This window comes from Notamacropus eugenii, chromosome X (assembly GCF_028372415.1).
Source record: "Notamacropus eugenii isolate mMacEug1 chromosome X, mMacEug1.pri_v2, whole genome shotgun sequence".
NCBI classification, from domain to species: Eukaryota; Metazoa; Chordata; class Mammalia; order Diprotodontia; family Macropodidae; genus Notamacropus; species Notamacropus eugenii.
The window spans coordinates 67,090,378-67,115,501 of record NC_092879.1 but is presented as its reverse complement, the minus strand read 5'-3'; the positions used below and the strand labels follow the sequence as shown (position 1 = coordinate 67,115,501).

Sequence of the window (25,124 nt, the reverse complement as noted above, 5' to 3'; positions counted from 1 at the left end):
TGGTTTCATACATGTACAACAATTCCTTTCTTGCATCAAACACCCAGGAGAGAAACATCTGGGAGACTTAGGAGTAAAATGCTCACCTTGAGGAAGTTCTTGCAAGAAATGTGCTTGCACTGTGCCAAGAGAATATATGGGTATATATGAGGCTGTCAGAAGACAAGGGACAAGAAGCGTGAGCAGCGAAACAAAGAGCATTTGTTAAAGCCCCTACTATGTGCCAGGCATCACGTGTGAAAAAAGAGGCCCTAAATGAGGAACTTTGTCATACAGGAGGCATCACAAACGTTGGAGCTCATGACCTTGACATCAATTTTTATTGATACCTTTTGTTTCCTGCAGCACTTGCCAAAAGTCTTAGTGCAGTTTTAGGCTTCAATGGCTTAAAACTACCCTAAGATTTGGGTAACATCCTGTTTTACTTGGTTCCAGATATTTCCTTTACCTCCTACCTTGGCCTGGAAATTGGACCCTGTTGTAACAAAGAAATGCAGAGAAGTGAAGAGTCCTAGAGTTCAAGCACTGTTGGGTTTGTTTGGGTTTTTTTTTTTTTGTCTTAATGGTCCCAGAGCATAATACATGGTTGTCAATTAAGCAAAAAAAAAAAAAAACAACAACAACAACAACAACAAAGCCCCAACAGATAAAGTTAACCACATACAGCACTGGTCCCTCCCTCTCTGCGAAGAGGGGAGAGAGGGGATTTTTCATTATCTGTTCTTTAGACCATTACTGCTGTTGGAAATACTTAGAATCCAGTGCGTGTCATTCAGGGATATTTTCATGTATCTTACTGTAGTTTTTTTTTTTTTTTAAACCACCCTAAATTCCTATGCTTCTTTCACTGTGTCTCTTTCAGTTCCTAGAAATGTTCCTATGCTGATCTACATGTAATTTCTACAAGCTGCTTTCTCCTTTTCCCAGTAGTTCTTGTCAAAAAGAGAGGCCTTGCCCGAGGAATTTTCTGGTTTTGGCTTTATCAGACACTAAGCTGCCATTTTCACTTGGTTCTGCTTTGTGAAGGTCTGTGATCTACTTAGGTGTTTTGTTTAAATAATTACCAAATGGTTTTGATTTCATGAATTCATAAGATAGTCTGATGTCTGTTAATGCCACACCCCCTTTATTCCCCTACCTTTTTTTTTCTGATTTCTAGATTCTAGAGCTTTTGCTTCTCTGAAAATATTGTTGTTATTTTGTCCAGTTCTAAAAAGTATTTCCTTGGTCATTTGATCACTATGTTATTAAATGTATAAATTAATTTGAATGGTATTTTTATTATGTTTGCATAGTCTAACCATGGTCACTAGTTGTTCATCTGCCTTTATTTCGGTAGCGTTTTGTAGCTACTAATGGAGAATGTGTGTGTCCTTAAATAGAGCTTTAAGTTCCTTGAGGGTAGAGACTTTCCTATTTGTGTTGGTATCTCTGGTGTCTGGTATACAGTAGATACTTCATAAATGCTTGTTAATTTATGCTTGTAGGAGGTTAACTCTCAGATAATTTATACACTCTGTAGTCACTCTGAACGTGATTTCTTTCATTGTTTGCTCTTTGGTTTCGTTAGCACTACATCAAAATGTTCATGATTTTTACAGATTTAAGTTAAATTTTGCAACCATACTAAGGCTATTAACTGACTCAATTAGTTCCCTTTTTTTGATTCTCTGAGATTTTCTAAGTACATTCTCATCCTCAAATACTGATACTTTTGTCTCTTGGCCAACATTCATGCCTTTGTTTTCATTTCTAGAATTAGGACATAGGAGTGAAGATGAGGATATTTTCTTGTTTTTCTGCAGTACAAATTAATGCCACCTCTGGGTTTTAGAGATGCTTTAGATTGCATTAAAGAAGGTTTATCCATTTTGCAGTTTTGTGAATTTATGTTCCCTTGTTGGGAGACCAGGATCATTTGTCCTTAGTGCGTTTCTGGGACAGGGGAAGAAGTGAATTTAGAGAAGGAAGGTGAGAATGGAGAAGCAGTCATTGTTAAACTTATTAACAAAAATATAAAATTTCCTCCTGAGGTAGATAAGGGTATCAACCCAATGATGGTCACCGTGGGTCAACATCCTAAGCAAGTAGTTAGTCACATAGAAGGGGAAGAGATTAAGAAGAATGCTTGGAAGTCCATAAAGAGCCTTGGACACAACATTTCACCAGGAAGATAAATATTATAGACATTATTGTCTTCATTTTACAAATGAGGAAACTGAGGTTTAGTGAATGTTACTGGTGAGATTTGAAACCACATCTTCCTAACTTTGCCTGTCCCCCATTACCTTCCCACTTCAAACATGATTGAACCATCTTCCACATGCAATTCAGACAATTTCCATACACTTTGAGGTCATGAATCAAAACTCTTTGAGAGCAGATCTAGTGAGTGAATAAAATACTCACCAACAAGCTGATTCTCCTTATCTTGAAAAGGATTTGTTTCCATCGTCTCAAATGAGTAAAAGGGTGTGTAGGAGTCTGTTAGAGAAAGAAGAAGAATCGCTTTGGATACATAGATAGATCTTGGCTCAACCTCCCTCTGTCTTTGCTTGAATCAAGAGCTTTGGCCTACAGCAAGAGATGCAGGCATTTGTGCCCATCCTTTTTGGAGGACTTGGAAGACTTGGTATTTTTGCATAAGGTTTAGGTTCAGTCATGAACCCAGAAACATTTGGGCTTCTTGTACCGTGGGATATGTAAAGTGAGTGTAATGACAGTGTAAGATGGGAGAGCCATATCAGCAAACACAGTCATAGTAATGAACAGAGACTACAACCACCAGGGTAGAGAATGAAGATGATGCAATATCAGTGCTTATAATCATTGGTAACATCTTCTGCTTGTACTCCATGGGTTGTCATGGTAGGACGATAATAACTGGCATTCACAGAGGACTTTAAAATCTGCAAATTAAGCAGCTTTATATACATTGTCTCATTTGAGCTTCATAATAGCCCTATGAGGTAGGGTCATATGGGTCATATTATCCCCATTCCAAAGATGGGATAGCAACCTGCTCATGGTCATAGCTAGAAAGTGTCAGAGACAGACCCTTACCCAGGTCTTTCTACTCCACGCCCAGCATTTTATCTAAAATATGTTTCCAATTAGGACACCTTTCAAAAATGATTGGAGAATGTTGAGAATGGTCGACATGCAGTGGTCATACTGTGCTTCAATGATTTCTATGCACTGAGAGTCCATTAAACCATAGTGAAGGGAATCCTTACCTTCTTGCAGAATTTCTTTATCCGGCAAACTATATGTTTGTATTGGTTCAGTGGTATATACAGGGACATATGTGGCTGTAAACAAAGAAAGAAAAGCACATGGAAAAGAGGTTTACATTGCACAGGGGCCTGGCCCAGTCTTTCTTCTTGGACTAGTAGCTTTATCACCCAGAAGAAGGTGAGGCTGCATCAGCCTTTAGTTTTTCATCAACTTGATAGTCACTCATTTGGGGCACAAGAGCAAATCTGCCTCCCTGCATCGTGGGGAGGAGGAGTTGGAGAATGCACTACAGGACCACACTAGAGGAGAAAGTTAGAAGATAGAGTCTGCAAAGTCTAACTCAGAAGCTTGACTTTGATTGCCAGAAAGCTCTAAACCATGTCATTAAAGAGATGGTTAGTGAATCTCTAGAAAAGAAAGCAGTGATCACTAAAAACAAACCATTAAGACTTCAAGGACAGGTCATGGCTGACTAAACTTATTTACTAGACATTATTACTAAGATGGTAAACTAAGGGGAAAGTTCCATAACATCGTTTGTCTAGATTTGAGCAAAGTGTCTGAAACTATATATCATGTTATTCTGGTGGAGAAGATGGTGAGATGTGGGCTTGTCTAGCACAGTTAGATTCAGACTGATTGCCTGGAGTAGTCATTAATGTTTCAATGTCAACGTGGAAGAACTTCAGTAGTGTGTCCCAGTGATCAGTGCTCAGCCCTATGGTATTATGTATTTTTATGAGTGACTTATTTAAAGGTACATCTTCAGATGACCCAAAGCTAAAAGGCATATGTCTAGCATAATGGATGGCAGACTCAGGACATAGCCTGTCAAAATTTGTCTGTGGGCTAGCAGAGTGAATGAATCATAGTAACTGACAGTTCAGTGGTACTTGAGAGCCTGTGAAAAGCTGTCATTCATCTGAAGATCCTAGTTTGATGGTGGTCCTATGGATCATTACTATCCTCATTTACATATGAGGACACTAAGGTGACCTGTCCATGGTCAAAGCTAGGAAGTATCAGAGGACAGATTGGTACCCAGGTATCCCTGGCTCAGGATCCAGCATTCTCTTTGCCACCTCCCCTTTTGGGACATCTTCCTATCATGATTGAACCACCATGTACATGTAATGGCCACAGATATAATTCATGTCTTCCACACATTGCTAAGATTTGAATCAAAATGCTTAGAGCTTAGGATTTTCACTTAGTTTCTATGAACTTGCTTTTAAAAAGCATTTCAAAAACATTTTAATACACTTGGTTTCCTTTGTGATTACATAGACTTTATTTTATGCAGTTAACATAATTCTGAGAAAGGGTCCCTAAGCTTCAAAGGTGAAGACCCCTTGCCTCAGATAGAAAAATTTTAGTCAATCGATGAAATCCTTACCTGTTTCTAGATCTTCCTTGTCTTGAATAGTAAGTGCTTGTAATGAGTCAGTAGTAAATAAAGGTGCGTATATGGCTATAAAAAGAGATAGAGAAGGAAAAGCACATGAGAAAGACAGTCACACTGTAGGGGGTTGAAACAGTCTCTTGTTTTACATGGAACAAAGGCTTCAGCCCCCAGTAGAAATGGGGAGCTGTAGCCTTTGGATTTGGTACCACTTCAGTGGTCACTCGGAGCAGTCTGGCTCATTATTCTGTGGGGTAGAGGCCTCAGAGGAGAAAGATGGGCTGGCAGAAACATCTGCTCTGAAACAGGACTCCCCAGACAAAAACAGAAACTCCAACTTCCAGGTTTGAGATTCAGATGATGCAAACACTTGGATGCCGGGGACCAGGAAGATAAACCCTGATAGTTCTCATTCACCTGGTGCTTGAAAGGTTGCCAAGGCTTTGCCCATGGTCACAATTTCCGACCCATGAGTTCTTGGGTATAAAGCTTCCACACTTTGTGTGTGGTGCCTTCCTACCACCAAGTAAGGTAAGCAGCACAGGTTTTATCACCTCCATTACAGAGTGAGGGAACTGAGACTCAGAGCTGAAGTGACTTGTCCAGGGTCACACCCCAGGCTATGTTCCAAAACATAGTCCTTCTGACTCCAATCCCAGTAGTCCATCTATTGTATTTGACTCCTCCAATCAGCCCTGGCCAGCACAGGGAAATCTGGCCAGTGAATACCTTGTTCTTGGTCAGGTCCTCTGTACAGTGAAGTGCATCTTTCTGTTTCACTTAGATAAGGCCTTTCTGGCTCCATGGCACTGCTGTCCATAACAGGTACTTTGTGTGCTAGAAGGGGGTGAGAATAAGTGATAATGACTGTGCTTTCTCAGGGATAAAGAGCTTGCCTTAGGGTTACATCCTCCCTCTGACCCATCCTGGCACTGTTAGCTGGGGCAAGTCACTAAAACTCTCAGCACTCTAGGCAACCCTGAATGAGTTTAAAGGTGACTAGTGAGGTCACAGGTTCCATTTCTCTCCCTCATAACTCTGAGGTCCCCTATTTTCCCAAAGAGGAAAGTAGGGTCCAGAGAAGCCCAGTGATCACTTTCTTGGGGGTTTTAGATCTCATGCATTCCACAAGCATCTCAGATGGCTCCCAGGAGCTGGCATATCTGGCATTCATCTCTATCACCAGTGTCTGCTGGATCCTTTCACCTAGCTATTTTACAAATACGAAATGCAGCAGGTTCAAATCAGAACTCGTCTTGTCTCCTAAACTTCACCCACCCTTCTCCTAACTTTCCTTTATGTTTTTCAAAGAAACCACCACCCTTTTGGTCATACAGGCTTCTCACATTGAAGACATCCTCAGCTCTCAGTCCTCCACTCCCCGGTTCCAGTCAGCTGGCATCAGTTCTACCTCCACAGCTTTTCTCTTATTTGTTACATCTTTATGCAAATGGACAGCCCCTCCCTGCATCCAAGCTGTCATCACCTCTCTCCAGATCTATTGCAATAACTTCCTACCAGGTCTCTCTGTCTGTAGCCTCTTCCCCTCTCCAAACCACCCTTTACACACCTGCCCAACTGATATTTGTAAAGTATGCATCTATCCATTTCTCAAGGAACTTCAGGATCTCTTTACTGCCTTGTGGAAAAAATACAAATTCCTCAGTTTGGCATCAGAAGCTCTTCCAAATCTGGCTCTAGAGTCTCTTTCCACACAGATTTCACATTATGGTCAGTTCTCGCTTAACATCAATGGACAATTCTTGCACATCACCCCTTCCCGTCCAAGGCCTCCTTCCTGGAGGCCCAATCCCTCCATGATTTTAGTGCTTCTGGGAACCAGAGCAGAAGTCAAATTTGCATAATCCATACTCTCCATCCTGCACTCTGTTTTAGCCAAAGCAGCCTGCTTGGTGCTTACCATACATAGCCTTCTGTCTTTCATCTCCATGCCTTTGCATAGGCTGGCCGTCATGGCTGAAATAAATGATGCTGCTTATAAAAGGCCTTCCCTGATCGCATCCTGAAATTTCTTTGCGTTTATTTTGCATATGCTCTGTATGTTTCTATGTTTCCATTTATGCACATGGGGCATAGTACATAGCAGGCACTAAAACCATTACAGAACTGAATGTGACTATTTTCCCTGGGGTTACACAGCTAATAAATGGTAGAGCTGCGACTGGAAGCCAAGTTTCCCAGAATCCAGGTCCAGTTCTCTAGCCATGACAACATTTTGCCTCCCCACTAAGAAGGGGGAATCTGGTGAACAGCCTCTGTGGTCACTGGGCTGTATGGTACAGGCAGTGGCTGCCAGTGTGATGCAGATGAGTCCCAGATGCTGCTGGACCATGAAGCAAAAACCCTTAGAGAGCAGAAAACAAACAGTTGCATTCTAAAGATAAACTCACCTGTATTCTGATTGTCTTTGCCTTGATAAGGTTGCTTTTCCATTGTGCGCTGAAGGAATTTACAGGCACTTCCTTACCTGTGCCTAGGGAAAAGAGAGAGACTCGTAAGCCAAAGAACATCTGGATGGATCACTGGCAGACTCTCCTCCTCTCACCCATCAGGAGTGATAGACATTTAGGGGCAAGTCCTTTCGCAGATGATAGGAACTTGGAACTTTTCACCGTGGGTCTACTTCTAAGCATATTTTCCAGGGGCTCGAAGGGTCTGGCAATAACAGCTGGTTTTTCTATACATAGTACTTTAAAGATTACACGGGTCAGGAAGTTGAATACTTGAACAACCTCATCTCAGAAAAAGAAATTGAACAAGCCATCAATGAACTCCCTAAGAAAAAATCTCCAGGGCCAGATGGATTTACAAGTGAATTCTATCAAACACTTAGAGAACAGTTAATTCCAATACTACATACACTATTTTTGAAAATTGGGGAAGGAGTCCTCCCAAATTCTTTCAATGATATAAATATGGTTTTGATACCCAAACCAGGAAGAGACAAAACAGAGAAAGAAAATTATAGACCAATTTCCCTAATGAATATAGATGCAAAAATTTTAAATAAACTTTTAGCAAAACGAATACAGCATCTTATCACGAGATTAATACATTATGATCAGGTAGGATTCATACCAGGACTACAGGGCTGGTTCAATATTAGGAAAACTATTAGCATTATCGATCACATCAACAACAACGCTAACAAAAACCACATGATTATCTCAATAGATGCAGAAAAAGCTTTTGACAAAATACAACATCCATTCCTACTAAAAACATTGGAGAACGTAGGAATAAAGGGAACTTTCCATAAAATAATAAGCAGTATCTATCTAAAACTTTCAGCAAGCATTATATGCAGTGGGGATAAGCTAGATGCATTCCCAATAAGATCAGGGGTGAAACAAGGATGTCCATTATCACCACTATTATTCAATATGGTACTAGAAATGTTAGCTGTAGCAATTAGACAAGATAAAGATATTGAAGGAATAAGAATAGCCAAAGAAGAAACTAAGTTATCACTCTTTGTAGATGATATGATGACATACTTAGAGAATCCCAGAGAGTCAAGTAAAAAATTACTTGAAATAATAAACAACTTTGTGAAAGTTGCAGGTTACAAAATAAACCCACGCAAATGTTCCACATTCTTATATATTAGCAACAAAGTCCAACAGCAAGAGATAGAAAGAGAAATCCCATTTAAAGCTAGGGTAGACACTACAAAATACTTAGGAGTTTACTTGCCAAAACAAACCCAGGGGTCATATGAACACAACTACAAGACACGTTTTGCACAAATAAAGTCAGATTTAAGTAAGTGGAAAAACATCACTTGTTCATGGGTAGGCCGTGCTAATATAATAAAAATGACAGTTCTACCTAAATTAATTTACTTATTTAGTGCCATACCAATTAAACTATCAGATAATTATTTTCTAGAGCTGGATAAAATAATATCAAAATTCATTTGGAAGAACAAAAGGTCCAGAATATCAAAGGGACTAATGAAAAGAAACGCTTGGGAAGGTGGCCTAGTGCTACAAGACCTCAAATTGTACTACAAAGCAGCAATTATCAAAACCACTTGGTATTGGCTAAGAAACAGAGAGGTAGCCAAGTGGAATAGACTTGGCACTCAAGACACAGTAGGCAAGGAATATAGCAACCTCCTGTTTGATAAACCCAAGGACCCAGCTTCTGGGATAAGAACTCACTGTTTGACAAAAATTGCTGGGAAAACTGGATAACAGTGTGGTGGAAATTAGGCATAGACCCATACCTGACACCGTACACAAGAATAAAGTCCAAAAGGGTACATGATTTAGGTATAAAGATTGATACCATGAATAAACTGGAGAAGCAAGGAATAGTGTATTTATCAGATTTATGGAGAAGGGAAGAATTTTTTACTAAAGAAGAGATAGAAAGCATTATGAAATGCAAGATGGATAATTTTGATTACATTAAACTGAGAAGTTTTTGCACAACCAAACCCAATGCAACCAAAATTCAGAGGGATGTAGTAAATTGGGAAATAATTTTTACAGCTAAGCTCAGGGATAAAGGCCTCTTTTGTAGAATATATAGAGAACTGACTCAAATGTATAACCATACAAGTCTTTCCCCAGTTGATAAATGGTCAAAGGATATGAACAGGCAATTTTCAGAGGAAGAAATTAAAGATATCTATAATCATATGAAAAAATGCTCTAAATCACTTTTGATTAGAGAGATGGAAATCAAAACAACTCTGAGGTACCACATCACAGCTATCAGACTGGCTAACATGACAGAACAAGAAAGTGATAAATGCTGGAGAAGATGGGAAATAAGACGTACAGGAATTGGGGTATAGAAATCTATCTAGCCCTACAAGAAAAGAGGGAAAAGGGATGAGAGAAGGGAGGGATGTATTAGAAGGGAGGGCAGATTATGGGAAGGGATAATGGGAATGCACAATCTCTTGGGGTGGGTGGAGGGGAGAGATGGGGAGAAAATTTGGAACTCCAAATCTTGTGGAAGCAACTTTTGAAAACTAAAAATAAATGACCCTGGGCAAAAATCCCCTCTGAAAAATAGGGATAATCATAATTTTAGTATTACATGTGGCTTGGCATAAAGCTTTCAAAGCAAATGACAGGGGGACTGGGGCAAGGCCTAGCCTTGGTACATTCTCTGTGCCTCATGGGCCTCCTGGAGACTCCGAGGTGAGGTGTGTAACAAGTACTCATCAGCATTGGTGCATTAAGGTTCCTCACAAGGACTTTATTATATCCATTACATTAGCAAAAAAAAAAAGAAAAAGAGCAACCTGATATCCAAAGGACATCACAAGGCTCAGGCTTGCAAACTCTAAAACATTTTACACAATTCATATATTGTATATGTATATATGTATACTTATGTGTTATATACAAATTTATGTGTGTATAGATGTGCATTTATGTGTGTTACATATTTATATGTATATTTATATGTGTACATATATATTTATGTGTTATATGTGTATGTATGCATATTTGTGTGTATATATTTATATGCATATACATATTTGGCTGTATAGGTATGTATATATTTGTGTGTATAGCTATGTGTATGTACACATATTTATGTGTACAGATGTTATATATACATATTTATGAGTATGCACATGTATATGTTTATGTAAAGATTTATACATGTGCACACATGTTTGTGTGTGTGGATACACATGTTACACATGTTTATATGCGTGTATATGCACTCGTGTTTTTGCATGCATGTATATGTGTGTGTACATATACCTGTTTGTGTGTGTGTGTTTACATACCCATGGCCACACTTACACTGAATGTCAGGTATGGCATCTCCCTGCTTTCTTAGGGGGGCTCAGCCAATAGGGCAGGCTTGAGGGAGGGGGATGCTAGAACCAGCTCAAACAGTAAGAGAGAAGACTGTTAACCTTTCACTGTGAGCATTTACATCTGGAAAACTGGCAAACATTATAGATCAAGGCTTGATTTCTTGTTTTGTTGATTGTCTAGACAAGAAAGTGATGGAGAAAATGCCCATAATGCAGACTGCTGTTCCCCCCCTTCCTCTTAGAGCCCTTTGTTAGCCATTTTCCAGCATGCCCCTGTTTAGAGGGATGTGGGGGTGGGGTGTGGGAAAATCCAGGCATAGTATCCCAGTTAGCCCCACTACACTAATATGAAAATAACAGAGGGAAAGTGACAGAGGGAGCCTTGGAAGTGACCTAGCTCAACCCTTTAATTTTATAGGGGAGAAAACTGAAAACCAGAGCAAAAGTGACTTGCCCAAGGTCACACAGCTAGTCCTAAATTTGGGAGCTGTGATTCCAGGCCACTCTCCATCCTATTACACTGTGCCACCTCCCTCCTAGGAACTTAGGAGCTGCAGTCAGGGTGGGGCAGCCAGCTGGAAGCCTGGGCACTTTAGGAGGAGTGTTTACTTCCCACTTGGTGAGCTCTTCCCTGAGTCAGGCCCAGTGATGGTTCAAATCCTGAGGCCCCAAAACAGCTTTACCTCATTCAAGGGACAGTGGCCTTGTTGTGCCAGATTAAAGAACAGGGCTTGACTTGGTTTTCTGTTTAACTCTCCTGTGTTCCTAGTAATTGTTCAGAAATGCTTTGTTTAAAGAAAAAAAACCAAACCAAGGCCTGGGCTGCAGTAATCACAGCTGTATTTCACTCTAAGCAGTCTACCAGGATCCCACATCCAGACCGGAAAGGGATCTTAGATGCTCTCTAATCCAAGCCTCTCACTTTTTGGAAGCCCAGAGAGATTAAGGGTCTTGCCAGGGTCACATAGCAAGTTAAGGACAGAACTGGAATTTGAACCCAGGTTCTTCAAATTTACCATACCATACTTTGTCTTTTATGGAAGGGGAATAACAAAACAGTGATCAACTCCTACAACCATGGAAGGGATTAATCCAAAATGGAAGACTGGTTTGACAAGCCCAAAAGATGTCTTATAAAGAGACCCTGTTACAGAGGAGGATCTCCCTTCAACATATGGACTTTATTGGGGCAAAGAAATACAGAAGGTGTTGCAAAGGGATCAACAGGCTCAGCCTGGTCCTATTGGCCACTCCCAAACCCTCACTTCACTCAGCAGCAGTTTGTGTAGGGTTTTTCCAGGTTTCCCTGAAATTTGCCTACTCATTGTTTCTTATAGCACAATAGTATTCCATTATATTCATATACCACAACTTTTCAGCCATTCCCCAATGGATTGGTATCCCCTCAATTTCCAATTCTTTGCCATCACAAAAAGAGCTGCTAGAAATATTTTTGTACATTTGGGTCCTTTTCCCTTTTTATGATCTCTTTGGGATACAGACATAGTAGTGGCATTGCTGGATCAAAGGGTATGCACAGTTTTATAGCTCTTTGGGCAAAGTTCCAAATTGCTCTCCAGAATTGTTGAATCAGTTCACAATTCCACCAACAATGCATTAGTGTTCCAATTTTCTCATATCTTCTCCAACTTCATTTTTCTTTTCCTTTCCTAATCTGCCAGGTGTAAGGTGGTACCTCAGAGTTGTTTTAATTTGCATTTCTCTAACAGATACTGATTTTGAGCATTTTTTTATATACCTATAGATAGCTTTAATTTCTTCATTTGAAAACTGCCTATTCATATCCTTTGACTATTTATCAATTGGGGAATGACTCATATTCTTATACATTTGATTCAGTTCTCTATGTATTTGAGAAATGAGGCTTTTACTAGAAACACTAAAAATAAAAAAATTGTTTCCCAGCTTTCTGATTTCCTTCTGATCTTGGTTGCATTGGCTTTGTGCAAAACCTTTTTTTTATCTAATGTAATCAAAACTACCTATTTTGCATTTAATAATGTTCTCTCTCTCTCTCTCTCTTTCTCTCTCTCTCTCTCTCTCTCTCTCTCTCTCTCTCTCTCTCTCTCTCTCTCTCTCTCTCTTGTTTAATCATAAACTCTTCCATTCTCCAAGGATCTGACAGGTAAACTATTCCTTGCTCTCCTAATTTGCTTATGGAATCAGCCTTTATGTCTAAATCATGAACTCATTTTGACTTTATGTTGGTATACAGTGTAAGATGCTGGCCTATGCTTAGTTTCTGCCATACTATTTTCCAGTGTTCCCAGCAGTTTTTGTGAAACTGTGAGTTCTTATCCCAAAAACTGGAGTCTTTGGGTTTATCAAACAGTGGATTATTATAGTTATTGACTACTGTGTCTTGTGTATCTAACATATTCCATTAATCTACCCCTGTTTCTTAGCCAATATCAATTGGTTTTTTTGACTGTTGCTTTACAATATAGTTTCAGTTCTGGTAAAGCTAGGTCACCTTCCTCTGTATTTTTTTTATTAATTTATTTGATATCCATGACCTTCTGTTCTTTCAGATAATTTTGTTAATACTTTTTCTAGCTCTGTAAAATAATTTTTGGTAGTTTGGCTTGGCACTGAATAAGTAAATTAACTTGGATAGAATTGTCACTTTTTTTGTATTAGCTTGTCCTACCCATGAGCAATTGATATTTTTCCATTTGTTTAGATATGACTTTGTGTGAAAAGTGTTTTCACATCATCATAATATTGAGTGCCAGGGTTCTATCCCTATCAGGCTCCCAAAGTTTTTGTGCCAAATAACTTTTCTAGCAAAGGTGTAAGTCTTCTGAGGCCTCAAAGGCTGTTCAATCTAGATTCAGAGATAGGATTTGCATTGCTACAATGTCAGGTTTAGTATGAGGAATGGGTCAGGTGCATACATCAGCATTAAGGTTTGCAGCTGCTGACTTGAACTCACAGAAGACGTTTAGGCAACTTTGTGAAGCCTCAAAATTTCTCTGGTTTCTAATATTGACCCTGAGCAGGGATGGGGGAGGAAGGGAAAAGAAAAAGCCACAGGATAGGCCAGAAACTATCTGTGATCTTTGAAAATGCTCACTTTAGCCAATGTAACATATTTTTGTCAGGTTTTTTTTTTCCCCACACCCACATGGAAATTGGTAAGCCTCTTCTCATGTAAAAGTATACACTGTGGTTTTTGAAAATCACAGCATGGTGGATACTTTTATAGGCATGGTCAGACAGAATGGCTGTTAAATTAAGAGAGGGGGTTAACACCAACATGGCAACTAACCACAATATGGAAAGCATTAGACAAAGATCCAAGATGTCCAAGTCCTTGACCTAGCTGGACTCTGGCTCTGTCCTTTGGCCCCTGCACCTCAGTTTTCTAATCTCTGAAATGGCTAAATCATCTTTAAGAGACCAAAGGTGTTAAACACACTGCCTGCAAAACACACTCCCAAGTATGGAAGAATCAGATTAAAAGGTAATTGGGAAATATTTAACAAAATTAAAATACAAGATTTTCTAAGTAAATATGTAGGCTTCTGGGATTTTTCTGTATCATTTTGACCCACCTTTCTGTTTAAATGCAATGCCATTGTGTAGACTAGACCTCCAGAGACCATGCTCCCCTTTTAGAATACTGCCCTGGAGCTGAGCTCTCCTGACCCACCTCCTGTGGCTATCCCCAGACCTTGAATCCCATCTCTCCACCCCAGGCATGTTGTTAGGCACCCTGTTGTTAGGATGGAGCAGACAGCCTTACTCTGGCCTTCTTTTCCCACCCCCCCTCCCATTCCAACATAAATCCTTCTTATGTGATAGGGAACCCTGCAAGCACTTACCTGAAAAGTAAGCCAGCTCAGGGAGTTTTCTTCCTAGCTGCTCCTTCAGACGGCTGTGGGCTCTGAAAAGATTAAGGCAGAGGGCAGAGAATATGAGCCTCGAAGGAAACATAGTAACAAATATTGCACTACCCCCCGCCCCCACGCCTGGCCAAGTTGTTCCAGGTGAGGAAACTGTTTTCACCAGTGCCAATTACACACTTTCTCTCCAGGTCACACAAGGACTAAGTAGCAGAACTGGCACTTGAACCCTGGCCTTCTGATGCCAAGCTCATAGTGCTACACTAATTCCTGATAATTCCTGCAAAGGGAACTCTTATGGGGAGCACATTATCACAGATGGAAGGTTAGAAGGTACTCCCTCATTTTAGAAATAAAGAAACTGAAGCCTAGAGACATTAAAGGACTTAAATAAGTCAGAGAAGTATTAAGTAATAGACCTGGGAATCAAACTTAGGGCTTCTGGTTCCAAGCAAACTTTCTGCTGTACCAGAAGTCTTTCCCACCAAAGCAATAAAAAAGCAGATAGTGGTAGAGAGTCAGGGGATAGACCTAAGATGGGGAAGGGAAGGCAGATTCAAAAAAAACTCCTCAAAAAAACTGAGTTTCCTGGCACTAGGTCTGAAGGCAGAGGGTGCCCTAGAGTTTACCTTCCACAGCAGGAAAAGTTCAACTGAAAAGGGATCTCAGGCCTGGGAGCCCCCAACCACACTGAGGGTAAGAGACTGCAGAATTACACAGCATTTCTCTACACGTTTTTTTTTTTGTTTGTTTGTTTTGGTTTTTGTTGTTTTTTTTTTTCCCCACACAGTGCAGAGGACACCCTGTCAGTTATGGAGAGCTTGGCCCCCACACGGCTCTGGAGAGGCTGGCTTTGTAGGGGGAGGGAATTAAGCAGTTATTTATCACTGATTATGTAGCAGGCACTGTGTTAAGTGTTTTTTGTTTTGTTTTGTTTTGTTTTTTAACAAATATCATGTCATTTAACCCTTCCAACAACCCTGGGAAGTAGGTGCTATTGTTATTCTCATTTTACAGTTGAGGAAACTGAGACAAATGGAAATTACGTGACTTGTCTAGGGTCATACAGCTATAAAGTGTTTGAAGTGAGATTTGAATTCAAATTGTCCTGACTTTAGGCCCAGAGTTCTTCCCACTTCCTCCAAGTTGCTTCCTTATGACCCAAGACAAATTATTTAACCTCTTAATATACCCAGACAATTCTGAGATAGAAATCACTGTAGAAGACCCTCAGTCACCTACCCACATTCGTGGAGTGGGTTTGCTGGAGTTTGCTAGATGGATGAAATCACAGCTTTGTTTTTTTTTTTTTTAATAGATTCTACATATACTTTCCTATTGAGTATATTTTCACTATAGTCATGCTATGTAGTCAGACTAAGATAAATGAAAGAAATCATATAACAAATCAGAACATGATACACAAACAGATACACATACACAAACATGATCTGCTACATTATGTGAGTGACTTCCATATTTCTCTCTCTGAGTGTGGAAGGCATTTTGCCTTGAGGTCCACCATTGGGATTTTTTTTTTTTCAGAAGTTCTTGTGTTATTACAAAAATCTAAGTCTACCAGAAAAAACTCTCACACACTGTGGTTGTTGCTGTGCATAAAGTTCTCCTGGTTCTGCTCCTTTCACTCAGCATCAGGTCATGTAAGTCCTTCCAGGCCTCTCTGAAGTCTTCTTGTTCATCATTTCTTATGGCACAATAGTACTCCATTACATTCATATACCATAATTTATTCAGCCATTCCCCAATTGATGGACATCCCCTTGACTTCCAGTTTTTGGCAACTACATAGAGTGCTGCTATAAATATTTTTGTACATGTGGGACCCTTTCCCATTTTTATGATCTCTTGGGGATATAGTCCTAGTAGCGATATTGCTGGGTCAAAGGGTATGCACATTTTTGTAGCCCTTTGGGCATAGTTCCAAATTGCTCTCCAGAATGGTTGGATGCGCTCATAGCTCGAAATCACAGCTTTGGATAAAATTAAAAAAAAAAAAAGGAACAAGCTCTCCTGGGTCTTGACACCAAGGGGGCCATATACTGTCTGGACTAGTTTAATGGATATGTCTTGAAATATGGAGTAGGTGGAGACTTGTGAAATTAATCAATTGAAAGCAGTTGGAGCATCTTCCCCTGATGACCTTTTAGCAGGTTATAATTCAGACTTTCAGGTAGACGAACTGTGGAAAACCCTTTCCAAGACCCCTTATATCTTGGTTAAATGATGACAAAACATAAGCACGGCAGCCATTGCAATGAGGGGCTTTGCTTTGCTTTTTTTTTTTATCTAGATCCCAGGCATCTTAATTTAGTGCCTATGAACTTTCTAAAAATTTTGCAAAAAAAAATTATATTTTTCAGTATAGTTGGTTTCTTTTATAATACCATATATTTTATTTTATGCCCTTAAAAGCATTGTTCTGAGAAGGAATTCACAGGTTTTACTAGAAAGCAAAGCAGGGCTAGGGGTGCAAGACACACAAAAATGGTTCAGAAGACCTGAGCTAAACAAGTCACATCCTCTCCAACTAGTGAGCTATGATTCTCTAACACTCTTTTAAAAGTAAAAATTCTTTGTGTTGGCATTCAAGGCCCTTCACAATTTAGCTCCAAAGTACTGACCTGTCCTATGTAAGTACTCGCCCGTCCTATGTAAGTACTCACTTGTCCTGTGTGTTCTACCAATGTTCTCAATCACCTAAACTGCAATTCTGGCTGGGCTGGAGTATTCATTCCTCATTCTTGTCTGGCTGTCTCCCAGCTATACTTTGACTCATTCATTTGCTTATTTACTCAGCCCAGCAGTGGCATAGTCCCAGAGCCCCCTCTTTGTGCCAGGCAACAAGCTAGATGCTTAGTCTTTGCTTTCTAGGAGCTTACCTTCTGCTGAGGGGGAGAAAGGGATAGATATGTGAATGGATGAGTAGATCCAAGCTAATTTTAGAAGACAGGGAATGCTAGCTAGGGGCAATCAGGGAAGGCTTCCTGTAGGAGGTGTCACCTGAGCTGAAACTTAAAGGAAGCTAAGGATTCTAAGAAGCTGAAGTGGAAATATGTGGTGGGGGTGGGAGACCGGATGTCCTGATGTGGATATGGCAAGTGGGCCAACTAACTGGAATATGAAGTGGGTTGGGGGAAGGAATTTCATTCTTTTGCCTGGAATATATTTCTTCACTCCCTGTGTTTGTCTGTTAGAATCTCTCTCTCAGTCTCTCTCTGTTTCTCTCTTTGTCTCTCTCTGTGTGTCTGTCTGTCTCTGCCTCTCTGTCTCTGTGTATCTGTCTCTGTCTCAGTCTCTCAGTTTTTCTCTCAGTCTCTGAGTCTCTCTCTCTCTCTCTCTCTCTCTGTCTCTCTCTCTGCCTCTGTCACTCTGTCTCTCTTCTGTATCTCTTTCTCTCTATCTCTCTTTCTTTCTGTCTCTGTCTCTCTCTCTGTCTCTGGATCTCACTTTCTGTCTCTCTGTCTCTCTCTTTGTCTCTCTGCCTCTCTGTCACTTTGTCTTTCTGTCTCTCTGTCTCTGTCTCTGCCTCTCTCTCTCTTTCTCTGTCTCTCTCTGTCACTCTCTTTCTCTATGTCTGCCTCTCTCTCTGTCTCTCTCTCTCTCTCTTTCTGTCTCTGTGTAAAAAAAATCAAAACCAAATCACCCCCTACCTGCAAGAGAGTTTCTGACTTCTACATGAAGGTTTTCTTATCCCTATCCCTATAGGAACTATTTTCCAGTCAAATTTTTCCTATGTCATTTGGCCTGGACATCTTTATCACATTTGTGTTTCTGTCTTTCATCAAAGTTGTTCGCGCACTCATCTCTCCCACCTGCCCATCCCCCAATCAGATTGTAAGGCAATTTGTTTTTGCCTGGATCATTTCTGTGCCAACATTTATCCTCAACATCTATGAGCAAGTGTTGGCTCCATGGGCCACCCTTTAAGATGAAAAACTGACCTCCAATGGCAGAGGAATTTTTCCTTTTGAGGAAATTCCTTCCAGTTTTTGTTCCCAGCCCTCAACTGAAGTAAAAATGACATTTGCTGAGTCTTGGTAACAGGGACTCTGTGGCCTTGTAAGCAGTTAGAGCCCCTTAAAATGAAGAAACATTCAAACCTAAACCAAGAATTAATGAAGGAAGAAGGCCGCAAGAGAGAAAGCACTTACCTAAGCAGTCTCCACAGTGTCTCCTTCAGCTGCAAAATGGTTCCTTCTGGCTCCAGACGTGTGCCCTGTGAAAAGTTCACTTCAGAGAAACCAATACAAGGTAACAATCTTGGAAAGAGACAAGGTCTTCTTGTGGTGAAGAACAGCTGATGCAAACGCTCCAATGATTGTTGAGGAAGGGAAGAGCAGGACAGGGCGGGGGAGGGGAAGAGATGGAAAGGCCAACAGTAAAGTCAAAGGGTTTTCAGAGGTCAAGTGTGGAACCACCTTCACTTCCTTATTCTTGGGGGTGGGGATGGGGCCTGAGGGACCATGTCATACCATTCCCTGCCTCTAGGAGGGGCTGCTTGGTTTTCTGGCCCTTCCCTGACTGGAGCAACCAGGGAGAGCGGTGCTGCTGCCTGGGACCCATCTCCCCCTCTCCTTCCCCCTGCAGTACCTGGGTTCCATCTGGAGTTCTATGGAAAGGACCTGAGGTAATCTGAAGTGTATCAGAATTATTAACGATTATAACTAACACCTACTGTGGGCCTGGAGCCGTAGGAGTAGGTATTTTAGAAATATTATGTCAATTTTATCCTCAGAGTAACTCAGGGAGGCGGGCAATATAGTTCAGTGATTGGTCCTATTCCCCTCTGTAATCTGGATGCAGGAAAACAAAGCCAAAGAGAAGGGGCTTCTATAAAACCACCAGCTAATGGCCCAGCCAGGATTAGAAACCAAGGCCTCCTGAAATCCGATCCAGCACACTACCATGCTGTCCCTGATAAGAATTTACAAAGTTTGCAAAGCATATTTCCTCATCTCATCCTTGCCATAAGTCTGCAAAATAAGCACCATTCTCTCCCCATTTTACAAATAAAGAGACTGAGACCCAGGAAGGGGTAAATGAGTTGCAAAGGCAGACATCAAATGACTGGCAAATCACAAAACCTTTCAGCCTCAGTTTCTTCATCTCTGAAATGAGAATTAAAAGTACTGCCTAGTTTGCACAGTTACTGCAAGGACAAAATGACCAAATAAACGCAATGTGCTTTTGAAACTTGAAAACACCATATTATGAGCTTCCATTATCCCTTAAGGTTGCCCAGAACCAAGATTTGAACCGAAGTCCACCAAATTCAAATTCAACACACTTATCATTTATGTGTTATTAGCATGAAATAATCAAGAGCTATCTCCTTAACAAGGATACAATGGGCTACCCATTCTCTCTTTGGCCAACTCCCCCCTTGCCCATGAAAACACATGGATCTGTGCAAAGACTGTGTATGCTCATTTACATTCTTGTATACCATTTTATCACCTTGCCTTCACACCTGGCTGTATTGTTTCATGAATTCCAGTAAGACAAAACATGGTAGTGCATTGGACTGAATTTCAAGACTCCCTTTATTCAAATCCTAGTTCTGCCCTTAGCAAATGATCTTCTAGAAATGCCCCCTTTCTGTGAATTAAGGAAGTCGAGCTTCCAGACTGCACAAAGGATGGGATCAAGCATGTGTCATCATCATTTCTTTGCACACCTCACCAAAATATGAGATACCAGAGCTTGACCCAAACAAAGAATCCCAATCCAGAAAGTGAGGCTGGAAATAGAATTAGACAGAAGAAAACACCAAATACAAGAAAGAAATACTATGCCTGGGAAGTAAATCCAGAAGAAGTTTGTAACTCCCCAACACATTCAAGTATAACTTCACATAAAAAAATGGCTTGGCCCCAAGGGATTCCAAGAGTATCTAGAAAAAAATGAAGCAAGATATTTAAAAAATAAAATGTGTTCTTGAAGGAAAAAATGAAAAGAAAATGACAGAATAAAAGATGGAAAACCTTATAAAATACTGAACACCCTGAAAAATTAGATAGAATCAATTAGAATTCAATAACTCCATTAAACCACAAAAATACTAAAATGATGTCAAAAGGTCAAAAAATTTTAAAGAAAATTATAAGGTGCTTTCTGTCAAAAACAACTGACCTAGAAAACAAATCCAGGAGACATCATCTAAGCATCCCTGCTTACCTAAAACACATGACAAAAAAGATCTTTTCCATATTTCAAAGAATCATAGATTAAAAACTGCCCAGGCCTATTAGAACCAGAGGGCAAAGTGAAAACATATAGCGTGCACTGCTTACCTCCTGGAAGAACCCAAATTGAAAAGAATCAGGAATTTTATAGCCCAAAAGCCAGAGGTTCCACTTTAAAACAAAGCAAAACAAAACAAAGAATTCAATATCATAAGCAGCCAGGAAGACAGAGTTCAGGTACCATAGTCACAATCAGAAAGACTATGCAACAACTACCATGAATGAAGGTGAAGGCGTAAAGCCAAGAGGAACTTGGCTTGCAAAGCTGAGTTTAATCCAACAGAGAAAGAAAAATAGATCACTAACAGAAGGGAGGACTTTCAAGCATTTCTGATGAGAATATCAGGGGTGGATAGGCTTCATAAATGTAAACCCAGGAGGCAATAGAAACCTGGAAAGTAAATTGGTTTGGCTTAATTATACTAATCTGATACAAGGGTTACCTTTTATTGGAAGAGGAGGGAATTGGGGAGCTGAGAATAAGAAATAGTGATAATGATGCAAAAAAAAGAAATGAAAGAAAAGTGTCCACGAAACAGAAAAAAATCACACAGAAGAAAGCCAAAAGATATTTAGAAGAGGACACAGAGAAGATTAGCATTGGCACTATCTTGTTAAAGTTGATGTTTATTCAAAACAAGTTATCTATAATAAATTCGTGATTTCATATGCAATTCCATTTTTTCTGTCCTACTTTGTATATGGAAATGTTCCTGTTTGTGAATGATTGTCAAGTTCATAATAAAAAATATAAAATTGCAGGGTTGGACATAAGATTCCCTGAAGTCTCTGCGAGCTCCAGAAATTCAGCGCTATCACATACAGACAAAAATTATTCATGTGGCTCCCTAGATATCTCAGAGGTCTAAACAGGATTGTCCATTCTACCTATAACCACAGAGGCAAAAATTACCTCAAAATCATCTAAAATTAAAAAGGAAAAACATAACTGGGAAAATTGTTTACAGCAAGTTTCTCAGCAAAGGGTCTTACAACCAATATGTATAAGAAAGTGATTCAAATTTATAAAACTAATAGCTACTGCTCGGTAGAAATTTGGATAAAGGACATGAACAATTTTTAAATGAAGAGATCTAAGCTATCCACACTGAGAAAAAAGTTCCAAATCAGTAATAATCAGGGAAATGCAAGTTCAAACAACTCAAGTTCCACCTCACATCCATCAGATTGGCAAAGATGACCAAAAAAGGAAAATGACTAATATTGGAGAGATTTTTGATAATGGGTAAATTCATGCACTGTTGGTAGATCTAGAAATTGGTCCAGACATTCTGGAAAGCAGTTTGGAATTATGCCCCCAAATGTTATGCCCCATACTTTTGGACTGAGCAATATCACTTGTTGTCCTATACTCTAAAGAGAGCAAAGAAATAACAGAACTCATATATACAAAAAAAAAATTATAGCAGTTCATTTCCAGTGGTAACTGGAAACTGAGGACATGCCTTTCAATTGGAGAATGTCTGAACAAATGGTTTATGTGCATTTACCAGAGTACTACTGTGCTATATGAAATGATGAAGGGGGCAGTTTCAGAGAAAACTGGGAAAACTTGCATGAACTGATATGGAGTGAAGCAAACAGAACAACGAGGGTCATTTATGTAATAACTATTGTAAAGACAAACAGTTTTGAAACACTTAAGAACGTTAAGGCTTTGTGTTTTTTCTTTTTTTTTTCCAATGGGAGGAGGTGAGAGGGAAAGGAGGTAGATAACAAAAATATGATATGAAAGGACAGGAAATTGCTGAGTTTTCCTTGGTTTGGGGTGGCCTTTTGTACTTATTGCCAACTAATCAACTCCTTCACTGGTATGAGGCTTCCCTCCATTCATACTGATGCCAGCCAAGCTCTGAAAGCTCTTACACCTGTAAAAGGCATCACCAGTGGCTCAGCTGGGTTGTTTGTAGACCAGGAGCAATCAACCTTCAGTGACTCTATATCAGGGGTGGGGAACCCCTGTGGCCCCAAGACCACATATGGTCCTCTAGGTCCTGGGGTGTGGCCTTTTGGCTGAGTCCAAGTTATACAAAACAAATCCTTTTATTAAGGGGATTTGTTCTGTGAAGTTTAGATTCAGTCAAAGGGCTGCACTTGAGGGCCTAGAGGGCCATGTGTGGCCTCAAGGCCACAGGTTCCCCACCTGTGCTCTAGACAATGCTCTTCCAGCTTAATAGAACCTGCCACAGTTTGCATGCCATTGACATAGCCTTTGGGATAAACTCCATGTCCTTATGGGGCATCAGAGGAGGATATAAGTAACTCATAGACTTTTCAGTCATCCTCAATTTGCTAGGACAAATAATACTTAAGTGACTCCTCATAATGGGACAAATTGCTTCTATGGGCATCAGGAGGAATTTCTCACTCTCTACAGGGAGATAATTCCCAGTTCACAAGGGGAGGTCTTCAGGGGGAAAAAGGGCTCTCAGGAACTTTTCACATAACCAGTTCAATTTTCTCATTGACTAACTGACAGATTAACTAAGATTAAAGGATCTAGGAATGAGAAAATATGGAGGGGTCCCTAGTTTAATTTAAAAGACTAGTTATTAGATATATTGCCCTGAACTTTCCTCACAGAACCTTCATCTGCCCCTAGGAAATAGCGAGATTACCCAATATTCTCGATCTTTTATCTGTAAAAAAAAAAAAAAAAAAAAAAAAAAAGAATATTCAAGAAAGGGAGTGCCCTCCTTTTTTTCTCCAGAAAGTATCTCAATGAAAATGAGAAAGCACATAGACTTTGGGGAAGAAAACCTATTAAAGACAGAAGGGTGGATATTTAATAAATTCTATACCTGTACTTAGGCTGTTACCACAACAGACCCTAACACCATGAACCTGCTAAAATGCCAGAACCCTCTCCAATGAGGGACCAATTGGTGCACATCCTGTTTAATGGATTGCATATGTTGCCTTTAAGCATGGTATACTTCTGTTTATCTTATACTGTGCCTTTTCATCTTTTTATAGCATGATTATATCTCTTGCTTTTTGGAATAATCTGTTGTTGAGTAAATTTTGCTCCAGCTTCTCATTTGTCTTATGTGCATTTCTTTTTGTTTTTAAAATAAAATTGGATTAATATCATTTGTTTTTTACACCTTCTACATTTTCCTCCAAACACCCCAACCCTTGCTAGGGAGCCATCCTTATATAAATAATAATTATTATAAAATAATAATGATATTATAATTATAATAAATGTATATTTATTATATTATGATAAATATATATTTATTGTATTATAATAAATATGATACATATATGACATTTATTATAATAAATATGATAAATATATATTTATTATATTATGATAAATGTAATGATAAATACATGATATTTATTATATTATGATAAATATAATAATAATTACAAATAATAAATATATAATTGTAATAAAATCATATTGTAATAAAAAATACAAAAGGGAACAAAGTTCAGCAAAACTGATCAACATATCAAAAAAGTTGAATGTTATATAGTGTGCCATACCCTTCTTCTCATCTCTCTCTCCTGACTTCCTTCAAGTTCTAGCTAAAAGGCTGCCTTCCATAGGAAGCCTTTTCTGATTCCCCCTTAATTGTAATACCTTCCCTTCTCCTGATTATCTCCACCATACCCTATATTTATATTGTTTTACATAATTGTTTGCATGTTGTCTCCAATATTAGACCGTGAGATCTTTCAGAGGAGGGACTGTATCCCCAGTACCTAGCACAGGTTCTTGACACTCAGGCACTTACTGGTGCAGTAGGAGCTTAATAAATGTTTATTGTCTAAATTGGAGAGAGGTATCTTTTCATACCTCTTCTCTGGGGGTCAAGCGTAGTCACGATCTTTTTTTGCAGCTTCTACTCTCTATTATTTCTATTTTTTTGCTCTTTCCCCTTCTGTTATAATGATCTTGTATGTAATTTTCCCGCTTCTGCTTACTTTCCTTTGCATCAGATAAGTCTTTCCATGTATCTCTGTATTCATCTCATTTACCATAGGAGGCACTTAATACGTATTCTCTTCTTTTCATCACTACATACAGTAATGTTTAATATATAATATTAATATATATTATATGTATTACACATAATATATAATACTCCATTTTATCTGTGTGCCACAATTTGCTTAGTCATTCCCCCATCGCTGGTCATCTACTTTGTTTCCAGTTCTCGGTTACTACAAAAAGTGCTGCTATAAATATTTTGATGCATATGAACTATGAGATCAGATGCTTTGACCACTTCTCTCTTAGGAAAGGTTTTTTGTCTTTGTATATTTTGAATATCGAGCTGTTATCAGAGATGCTTAATACAAAAATTATTTTCCTAGTTAACCCTTTCCCCTCTTATCCTAATTCGATTACTCTGGAAGATTTTTCATTTTGTGAAATTATAATTGGCTCTTGCAATCACTCCTATTCCCTGTTTAGTTAAGAAGTCACCCCCGACTAATATATATGAGACACATAGAGTCTGAGTCCCTTCTGATTTTTAATGGTCCATTTTGAATTT

The 25,124-nt window shown here is 39.4% G+C and overlaps 1 protein-coding gene across 1 annotated transcript in view; it reads right to left on the bottom strand.

Annotated features, from left to right (window-relative positions):
* Positions 1–25,124, bottom strand: part of LOC140516177 (uncharacterized) — a 72,000-nt gene that overhangs the window by 23,642 nt on the left and 23,234 nt on the right. The window contains exons 2-8 of the mRNA XM_072627204.1: positions 18,496–18,560; positions 14,303–14,364; positions 7,051–7,133; positions 5,369–5,476; positions 4,634–4,708; positions 3,237–3,311; positions 2,410–2,484 (exon numbers count right to left, since the gene is read on the bottom strand). Of these exons, the coding sequence (XP_072483305.1) occupies positions 2,410–2,484; positions 3,237–3,311; positions 4,634–4,708; positions 5,369–5,476; positions 7,051–7,093 (376 nt within the window). The 5' untranslated portion in view covers positions 7,094–7,133; positions 14,303–14,364; positions 18,496–18,560. The remainder of the gene's footprint in view (positions 1–2,409; positions 2,485–3,236; positions 3,312–4,633; positions 4,709–5,368; positions 5,477–7,050; positions 7,134–14,302; positions 14,365–18,495; positions 18,561–25,124) is intronic.